The sequence below is a fragment of the Haematobia irritans genome, chromosome 3 (genome assembly GCF_050003625.1).
Source record: "Haematobia irritans isolate KBUSLIRL chromosome 3, ASM5000362v1, whole genome shotgun sequence".
In the NCBI taxonomy this organism is placed as follows: domain Eukaryota; kingdom Metazoa; phylum Arthropoda; class Insecta; order Diptera; family Muscidae; genus Haematobia; species Haematobia irritans.
The window spans coordinates 197,750,372-197,761,452 of record NC_134399.1 but is presented as its reverse complement, the minus strand read 5'-3'; the positions used below and the strand labels follow the sequence as shown (position 1 = coordinate 197,761,452).

General features: G+C 26.9%; 1 protein-coding gene across 1 annotated transcript; it reads left to right on the top strand.

The window, feature by feature from the left end:
• Positions 1-2,322: 2,322 nt before the first annotated feature.
• LOC142230834 (pyridoxine/pyridoxamine 5'-phosphate oxidase) lies at positions 2,323-10,778 on the top strand. Its single transcript, XM_075301459.1, has 5 exons — positions 2,323-2,342; positions 2,430-2,522; positions 2,591-2,712; positions 2,785-3,183; positions 10,453-10,778. The coding sequence occupies exons 2-5, from the start codon at positions 2,508-2,510 to the stop codon at positions 10,577-10,579; spliced, it is 663 nt and encodes a 220-aa protein (XP_075157574.1). The 5' UTR covers positions 2,323-2,342; positions 2,430-2,507; the 3' UTR covers positions 10,580-10,778.
• The last annotated feature ends 303 nt before the right edge of the window (positions 10,779-11,081 follow it).

Genomic DNA, 11,081 nt, shown 5'->3' with positions numbered 1-11,081 from the left:
GAAAAACAGCAGGTTGCTGGGAAAACCGATACTCGATAAATTACTTTCTTTGGCGATAACGCGGTAATTTCAATGATTATGGTAAAATCGATAATGCATCTCTACCTAAATAGCGGCAGCGACGACAAGCACATAATTAAACGTTTCGCACGCATTGAAAACACTCCAATTAACTCAAGCATTTGAGAAATGTTTATATTCAACTGGCTTTCAGACATTTTGTAAACGGTTAGCTTAACCCTCTAATGCCCCAATTTTTTTGCCAGCTGATTAAATTTTCAATGTTAACGACACAAAAGCAAGAGAACTAAGCAAGAAAAATTTATACGGTAAAATTCAGCATATGCTGCAAAGCCTCCTTATTAAATGAAGCCCGCCTAAAGGCGGGCTTGGGCATTAGCGGGTTAATGTTCAAATTGAGTAACCAAAATAAACACAATCACTCGAGAAATGCTTAGTATTAACACAATTTCAAACGTGTTAAAACAGCTAGAATTAAAACTAACAGTCTATTTCTGATATCCGAATTCTGCTGTTCGTTCGCATACAAAAGAAAATCAGCTGATTTGGGTTTCTCTAAGCTTTATCTAAACGACAAGTGAGACGAAAATCAATGCGAATGAAAACGTAACGTTACCACTAAAATTGGGTTTCTCTAACTCCATTCGTTCGCATTTTGTCGAACAGAAATGTCAAATCCACTCACTTTGCACAAACCTTTCGTTTTGTGGAAAAAGGCATTCATAAATAGAGAAAAACTTAATAATTGAAAAATTGATTAACGCTTTTTGGTCCCAATATATCTTTATAACCGCCATATAGACCGTTTAAAGGAAATTCTAAAACGGACAAACGCATACATTTGGAATGAAGCACTCATTAAAAGGAAAACCGAAACCTAATTATTGCAGATATATAGAAATACAAATACATATCTCTCTACGAGGGCTAATTTCTTACAAAAAATTGTGAGCTAAACCAAATATCAACAATGAGATAAATTTGCAAAATAAACGGCGATGCCAGAATGAATTTTATGGAAAATAATTTTTGAAATGTATGGACCTTTTTCAAGTAATTGAAATAATTGAGATCTGGTAATATTAGCATTTGACAGCTAGTATTAAGATCACGTTTTCGCACGAAAAACTGTTATAGGATTTTTCGCACGAAAAAATAGACAGGCATATTATTTCGCATAAATAAGTTAACGTCCCTGGGTTTGAGACCCTATTTACAGAGATATATGAAGATATTCGTTTTTTGCAGAAACGAACTTAGTACTAAGCATAACGTAAGCCATGCGAACGAACGAAAGGAAGTTAGAGAAACCCAAATCTTGAAGAAAGTGAGTGACTGCCGTTCGTTAGCAATTGCTTTCGTTCGGATATCAGAAATCTGCAAAAACAGAATGATGGGAGAGTGATACAATACAATGATTAAAGAAAAGTTACCGCGATAAAGCTACTGGCCTTTAGTTACCCTAGCGGACTTTATGTGCCGTCCAACTATAAGTTATCCGGGCGACAGTGCTCGTGTCGAACTTATCCCATATATTGGCCACTTTATTAGTTAAGTCTGAAGGCATAATCGATACTGCTGCATGTTTATGGGATCGATAACACATTTACCGATTATTTAGTCATCAACGAATTGTCGTATCGATTGCACACTCTGAAAGATTCGTTACAAACACAGACATTCCGTTCGGAATCGAACCCACGACCTTGTGTATGCAAGGCGGGTATGCTAACCATTGCACCACGGTGGAAGCAAAAGATGCCAAGTTTAAATATTTTAAAAATAAATATATTGTAGAGAATATATTTATTTTATATATTTCTGATAATTCCAGCTATAAGTAACGATCTATCGTTGATTCCATTGCGTAAATGCTAGTTTTTATAATGAAAATTAAAATGTTTTTGATAATTTTGGGTGAACTTTCCAGCCTTTTTAACAAGAAAAGAAAGAAGTTCAATGTCTCCATCCATATTTTATACCAAAAAAATACAAGGTCGTGTTAGGTCTTTGTTGGGTACGTGGTACAACTTCTCAATAATGACGGCGCTTCTTCGATGAAATTTAGATTTCGTATACGACTTTTTTCGAAATGGGGCAGAAGCGCCGCCAATTCCTAAAAATGTTTGCACACCACATGCAAAGTATGCGAACAAACCTATTAGTACATCATGTATGTGAACGACCGATTTCATTTAAAGCAGTTGTATCGGCATGTGATGTGACCTCAACATAGATTAATGTGCATTTTTGCTTATCTAACCGTTTCAGTTTTGTTTTTCTAATCTTAAACATTAGTTCACAAAGAAACAACATATATAGTATATAAATTGTATTTAGTATTAATACAGTTATCATACCTAAAAACATTTTGTAAAATCAAGAATAAATGGTAATTTTTCTATCAGATTTGTTGGATTGATTTGAGTATTGCCAATCAACATCCCGCTCTCAACAACAACACGAAATCTTACGATATAACAGAAATGAGTAAAATAACGGTGAGTATTTTCAAAATTTCTTGCATTATTTTACATAATCTTAGTTTGATACTCCATAAATATTTCAGCACTTTCCAAAATTGGCAAAAATAAAATACTCACCCAATGATCCCATAGAAATGTTGAAATATGTCCTCAATCGGGTGCAAGCTCCCCCATCATTTCCCATGAATGTGGCTACCATTGATAAGTAATTAATGCAACATTTACTATATATAAATGTTTTCATTTTATATGGATCTGAATTCCTTTCTATTTTTAGAGAATTTGGTATTTTAGCACGCACTGTTATGTATCGTGGAATTTTAGATAATTCATCGATTTCTTTTGTAACTGAGCGTAATACACGAAAATATCCTAATCTAAAAGATAATCCAAAATTAGGCGTTACTATACTCATATCGAATGATGTTAAGCAAGAAGGTAGTGATCACGTTGTCCCTGAGACATGGCAAATACGTTTATTGGATGCCGAAGCTGTAGAAGTAGACGATGAACAACTACGTAGATTTTGGAATGAAGAACCTTTATTTGCCAAAATTCGTAGTCAAATTTGTGAGTGTGGAAAACCAAACACTCCAGAGGATCTTGAGAGAAGATTTCAAACTGCTTTATCAATGGTGGAGAGAGGAAATAATGAACCACAAAAGACTGAGACATAGTAAGTAAAGAGCCGCCCTATTATGGGCAATGGTAAGGAAAGGCAAGGGAATTTTTCAATAACAAAGAGGGAACAATTTCCTGGAAGGTTTTTTTTTATTAAAGGGCAAGTAAGTTCGGAAATAGGGCAAAAAGAGATTGAGACGTAGAATTCCTCGGGAGTATTTTCTTTTATATAAAAAGAGTGGACAAACTAACTTCAACAAGTATATACGGCCGTAAGTTCGGTCAGGCCGAATCTTATGTATCCTCCGCCATGGATTGCGTAGAAACTTCTACTAAAGACTGTCATCCACAATCGAATTATTTGGGTTGTGACAATACTTACCGACGACAAGGTATCTTAAAACTTCTTAACATTGTCTTCTAAATTCTAAGTTAGTCCATACGAGGTATATGTTAGACAAAAAAGCAGCTTAAATACGTATATAATTCAGTTTTTGACCAGTATATATAGGGAAGTCTACAAATAATTACGAACCGATATGAACTTTTGCGCGGTAATTAGTGAGGAGGAATTGAGATATGGGAGTCGCTTTATATGGGGGCTATATACAATTATGAATCCGTATAGACCATACACTAACAAAAAATCGACTGAATCGGATGAAATTTGCTCCTCTAAGAGGCTTCAAGGGGCTATATATAATTATGAACCGATATGGACCAATTTTTGCACGGTAGTTAGAGACTACATATTAACACCACGTATCAAATTTCAACCAGATTGGATGTAATTTGCTTCTCTAAGAGGCTCTGCAAACCAAATCTGGTTTATATGGGGGCTATACTTAAAAGTGATCCGATATGGCCCATTTGCAATACCATCCGAACTACATCAATAACAACTAATTGTGCCAAGTTTCAAGTCTATAGCTTATTTCGTTCGGAAGTTAGCGTGATTTCAACAGACGGACGGACGGACATGGCTATATCGACTCAGAATTTCACCACCACCCAGAACATATGTATATACTTTATGGGGTCTTAGAGCAATATTTCGATGTGTTAGAATGACAAAGTTATTTTTATACCCTCCCCATCTTATGGTGGAGGGTATAAAAATAAGAGGTTGCTTGTCGATGAAAAATCAAATCGTTCCGATATGATTCTTTCGTCTGGAGGAAATTAAAATATTCTTTAATTTTGCACATTAACTTGGGCAAGCTAACTTCAAAAAAAAAGAGGCGACTTGTCCATGAAACTCAAATCGACACGATATGCTTCGTTCGTGTGGAGGAAACCGAAAAAATTCCTGGGGAGTATATAGAAGAGGAATATAGAAGCAGGGCAAGCTAATTACAAAACAAGAGACTTAATTTCGATGAAACTTGACACGATATGTTTCGTTCACATTAAATTAAAGTATCTTTTTTTTCACCTTGACTTATATCATAATATAATTGAAATATATACATAAATCCCTATGGATTTAGATGTTTATGTGATGTGTCTACAGATAGGTTATGTTAGGTTAGGTATAGTGGCAGCCCGATATTCAGTCCATTGTCACCACAAGTTATGAACTTCTTCAAATCAACTGCTGAACAATTTTTTGGTGTTTGGTTGAATCTGTGATTGCACCCAAAACATTTGTATGCAAGGCAGGTATTCTAACCACTGCACCATATTCCTCCAACACGGCAGCGATATTATTGTTGCTTGGTGACAGCATTGCCACAATGAATTTTTATTTTGGACCAAGATTTTTCCAAAATTGGACCAAAATTTCTACCTACGGACCAAATTAAATTAATGTCATTTAAAAGTTAAAAATTTTCCAAAATTTTACTTCGATAGACAATTTTGTCAAATTTTTATTTCTATAGAAATTTTGTCAAAATTTTATTTCTATAGAAAATTTTGTCAAAATTTTATTTCTATATAATATTTTGTCAAAATTTTATTTCTAAAGAAAATTTTGTAAAAATGTTATTTCTATAGAAAATGTTGTCAAAATTTTATTTCTATAGAAAATTTTGTCAAAATTTTATTCTATAGAAAATTTTCTCAAAATTTTATTTCTATAGAAAATTTTATCTCTGTAGAAAATTTTGTCAAAATTTTATTTCTGTAGAAAATTTTGTCAAAATTTTATTTCTATAGATAATTTTGTCAAAATTTTATTTCTATAGAAAATTTTGTCAAAATTTTATTTTTATAGAAAGTTATCGCAAAATTTTATTTCAATATAAAATGTTTACAAAATTTTCTTCCTATACAAAAATTTTGCATAATTTTTAACTATACAAAATTGTTTTATGTTTATTTTATTTTTATACAAAATTTTGGCAAAATTTTATTTCTATAGAAAATATTGTAAAAATTTTATTTCTATAGAAATTGGACCAAAATTTTTACCAACGGACCAAATTAAATTAATGTCATTTAAAAGTTAAAATTTTTTCAAAAATTTACTTCGATAGAAAATTTTGTCAAATTTTTATTTCCATAGAAAATTTTGTCAAAATTTTATTTCTATAGAAAATTTTGTCAAAACTTTATTTCTATAGAAAATTTTGTCAATATTTTATTTATATAGAAAATTTTTTCAAAATTATATTTCTGTAGAAAAATTTGTCAAAATTTTATTTCTATAGAAAATTTTGTCAAAATTTTATTTCTATAGAAAATTTTGTCAAAATTTTATTTCTATAGAAAACTTTGTAAAAAATTTATTTCAATAGAAAATTTTGTCAAAATTTTATTTCTGTAGAAAATTTTGTCAAAATTTTATTTCTATAGAAAATTTTGTCAAAACTTTATTTCTATAGAAAATTTTGTCAATATTTTATTTATATAGAAAATTTTTTCAAAATTTTATTTCTATAGAAAAATTTGTCAAAATTTTATTTCTATAGAAAATTTTGTCAAAATTTTATTTCTATAGAAAATTTTGTCAAAATTTTATTTCTATAGAAAATTTTGTAAAAATTTTATTTCAATAGAAAATTTTGTCAAAATGTTATTTCTATAGAAAATTTTGTCAAAATTTTATTTCTATAGAAAATTTTGTCAAAACTTTATTTCTATAGAAAATTTTGTCAATATTTTATTTATATAGAAATTTTTGTCAATATTTTATTTATATAGAAAATTTTTTCAAAATTTTATTTCTATAGAAAATTTTGTCAAAATTTTATTTCTATAGAAAATTTTGTAAAAATTTTATTTCTATAGAAAATTTTGTAAAAATTTTATTTCAATAGAAAATTTTGTCAAAATTTTATTTCTGTAGAAAATTTTGTCAAAATTTTATTTCTGTAGAAAATTTTGTAAATATTTGATTATATAGAAAATTTTTCAATTTTTTTTTTTCTGTAGAAAATTTTGTAAATATTTTATTTCTATAGAAAATTTTGTCAACATTTTATTTCTGCAGAAAATGTTTGTCAAAATTTAATTTCTGTAGAAAATTTTGTAAATATTTGATTCTATAGAAAATTTTTTAAATTTTTTTTCTGTAGAAAATTTTGTCAAACCAAATCTGGGGTCGGTTTATATGGGGGCTATACTTAAAAGTGATCCGATATGGCCCATTTGCAATACCATCCGAACTACATCAATAACAACTAATTGTGCCAAGTTTCAAGTCTATAGCTTATTTCGTTCGGAAGTTAGCGTGATTTCAACAGACGGACGGACGGACATGGCTAGATCGACTCAGAATTTCACCACCACCCAGAACATATGTATATACTTTATGGGGTCTTAGAGCAATATTTTGGAATGACAAAGTTATTTTTATATCCTTCCGATCTTATGGTGGAGGGTATAAAAATAAGAGGTTGCTTGTCGATGAAAAATCAAATCGGCCCGATATGATTCTTTCGTCTGGAGGAAATTAAAATATTCTTTAATTTTGCACCTTAACTTGGACAAGTTAACTTCAAAAATAAGAGGCGACTTGTCGATGAAACTCAAATCGACACGATATGCTTCATTCGTCTGGAGGAAACCGAAAAAATTCCTGCGGAGTATATAGAAGAGGAATATAGAAGCAGGGCAAGCTAACTACAAAACAAGAGACTTAATGTCGATGAAACTTGACACGATATGCTTCGTTCACATTAAATTAAAGTATCTTTTATTTTTCCACCTTGACTTATATCATAATATAATTGAAATATATACATAAATCCCTATGGATTTAGATGTTTATGTGATGTGTCTACAGATAGGTTATGTTAGGTTAGGTATAGTGGCAGCCCGATATTCAGTCCATTGTCACCACAAGTTATGAACTTCTTCGAAATGTCACCAGTATAGCTGAGAGGGGATAATCAACTGCTGAACAATTTTTTGGTGTTTGGTTGAATCTGTGATTGCACCCAAAACATTTGTATGCAAGGCAGGTATTCTAACCACTGCACCATATTCCTCCAACACGGCAGCGATATTATTGTTGCTTGGTGACAGCATTGCCACAATGAATTTTTATTTTGGACCAAGATTTTTCCAAAATTGGACCAAAATTTCTACCTACGGACCAAATTAAATTAATGTCATTTAAAAGTTAAAAATTTTCCAAAATTTTACTTCGATAGACAATTTTGTCAAATTTTTATTTCTATAGAAATTTTTGTCAAAATTTTATTTCTATAGAAAATTTTGTCAACATTTTATTTCTATATAATATTTTGTCAAAATTTTATTTCTATAGAAAATTTTGTAAAAATGTTATTTCTATAGAAAATGTTGTCAAAATTTTATTTCTATAGAAATTTTTGTCAAAATTTTATTTCTATAGAAAATTTTGTCAAAATTTTATTCTATAGAAAATTTTATCTCTGTAGAAAATTTTGTCAAAATTTTATTTCTGTAGAAAATTTTGTCAAAATTTTATTTCTATAGAAAATTTTGTCAAAATTTTATTCTATAGAAAATTTTCTCAAAATTTTATTTCTATAGAAAATTTTATCTCTGTAGAAAATTTTGTCAAAATTTTATTTCTGTAGAAAATTTTGTCAAAATTTTATTTCTATAGATAATTTTGTCAAAATTTTATTTCTATAGAAAATTTTGTCAAAATTTTATTTTTATAGAAAGTTATCGCAAAATTTTATTTCAATATAAAATGTTTACAAAATTTTCTTCCTATACAAAAATTTTGCATAATTTTTAACTATACAAAATTGTTTTATGTTTATTTTATTTTTATACAAAATTTTGGCAAAATTTTATTTCTATAGAAAATATTGTAAAAATTTTATTTCTATAGAAATTGGACCAAAATTTCTACCAACGGACCAAATTAAATTAATGTCATTTAAAAGTTAAAATTTTTTCAAAAATTTACTTCGATAGAAAATTTTGTCAAATTTTTATTTCCATAGAAAATTTTGTCAAAATTTTATTTCTATAGAAAATTTTGTCAAAACTTTATTTCTATAGAAAATTTTGTCAATATTTTATTTATATAGAAAATTTTTTCAAAATTTTATTTCTATAGAAAAATTTGTCAAAATTTTATTTCTATAGAAAATTTTGTCAAAATTTTATTTCTATAGAAAATTTTGTCAAAATTTTATTTCTATAGAAAATTTTGTAAAAATTTTATTTCAATAGAAAATTTTGTCAAAATTTTATTTCTATAGAAAATTTTGTCAAAATTTTATTTCTATAGAAAATGTTGTCAAAACTTTATTTCTATAGAAAATTTTGTCAATATTTTATTTATATAGAAAATTTTGTCAATATTTTATTTATATAGAAAATTTTTTCAAAATTTTATTTCTATAGAAAATTTTGTCAAAATTTTATTTCTATAGAAAATTTTGTCAAAATTTTATTTCTATAGAAAATTTTGTAAAAATTTTATTTCTATAGAAAATTTTGTAAAAATTTTATTTCAATAGAAAATTTTGTCAAAATTTTATTTCTGTAGAAAATTTTGTAAATATTTGATTCTATAGAAAATTTGTCAATTTTTTTTTTCTGTAGAAAATTTTGTAAATATTTTATTTCTATAGAAAATTTTGTCAACATTTTATTTCTGCAGAAAATGTTTGTCAAAATTTAATTTCTGTAGAAAATTTTGTAAATATTTGATTCTATAGAAAATTTTTTAAATTTTTTTTTCTGTAGAAAATTTTGTCAAAATTTAATTTCTTTTTTTATGTCGTCACAATTTTACTTCTATAGAAAACTATAGAAAATTTTATTTCTATAGAAAATTTTATTTGTATAGAAAATTTTGTCAAAATTTCTTTTTTATAGAGAATATAGCGAAAATTTTAGTTTTATAGAAAGATCTCACAAAATTTTATCTCTATAAAAAATGTTGGCAAAATTTTTTTCCTATACAGAAATGCTGCATATTTTTGTACCTATACAAAATTGTTTTTAAGTTTATTTTATTTTTCTACAAAATTTTAGCAACATTCTATTTCTATAGAAAATATTGTTAAAATTTTATTTCTATAGAAAATTTCGTCAAAATTTTATTTCTGTAGAAAATTTTGTAAATATTTTATTTCTATAGAAAATTTTGTCAACATTTTATTTCTACAGAAAATTTTTGTCAAAATTTAATTTCTGTAGAAAATTTTGTAAATATTTTATTTCTATAGAAAATTTTGTCAAAATTTAATGTCGTCACAATTTCACTTCTATAGAAAACTATAGAAAATGTAAAAAATTGTATTTCTATAGAAAATTTTTATTTGTATAGAAAATTTTTTTTATGTCGTCACAATTTCACTTCTATAGAAAACTATAGAAAATGTAGAAAATTTTATTTCTATAGAAAACTTTTATTTGTATAGAAAATTTTGTCAAAATTTCTTTTCTATAGAGAATATATCGAAAATTTTAGTTTTATAGAAAGATCTCACAAAATTTTATTTCTATAAAAAATGTTGGCAAAATTTTTTTCCATACAAAAATGCTGCATAGTTTTGTACCTATACAAAATTTTTAAGTTTATTTTATTTTTGTACAAAATTTTAGAAACATTTTATTTCTATAGAAAATATTATTAAAATTTTATTTCTATAGAAATTTTTGTCAAAATTTTATTTCTATAGAAAATTTCGAAAAAAATACCAATTTGACGAAAATGGACCAAAATCAAATTCCATTCGGTCGGACCATCGGACCAAATTTAAAAATTAATAATTTTTTGGACCAATTTTTGTTTTGCTTGGTGACAAAACCCACTATTTACTCTTAATCTCAACGTGATGTAATGTAGTAATGTATATATGTTAATCATTTTATTTTAATTAATTTGTTTATTAATTTGTATCTATGTTTATTTTCTCCCTAGCACTGCCTTCAAAATTGTTCCTAAACGTTGGGATTTTTACAAGTCCGAACCAAATGCAATAGCCGATCGTTTGCAATATAAACAATTGGAAAATGGTAAATGGGAACATTATCATGTAGATCCTTAAATAATGAGTAAACTTGTATTTTTTATAAATATTTATATTTATTAACATAACATTTAATTACAAAACAGTTATATATATAATAAAAGCTTAACTTATTACAACTATTATTAAAAATATTACAAACACTCAAAAATAAAAATAATTTTCAATATATTATAATAATAAATATCATTACTAATAACAATATGTGTACTACTAACTCGTTGTTTTTATTATGATTTGGAAATTATAGAATATTTCTTAAACCGTATGTATTCGATTTCATTTTTGTTTTTTGAGAAATGCAAAGATATAAATTGTAGAATATATTTCTTAATTGAACGATGATTTATTTCGAACATTTTATAGGCTGAAGAAACTTTTAACTGTAGCCTAGCATGATTCTTTGAAATTATACAAAAGAATATTTATAAAATTTTAATACTAAAACATAATATAGACTATTGTAGGAGTTTTTTTTATGACCAATGTATTATTTAGGTTTTGAAGTTTTTGTGGTCAG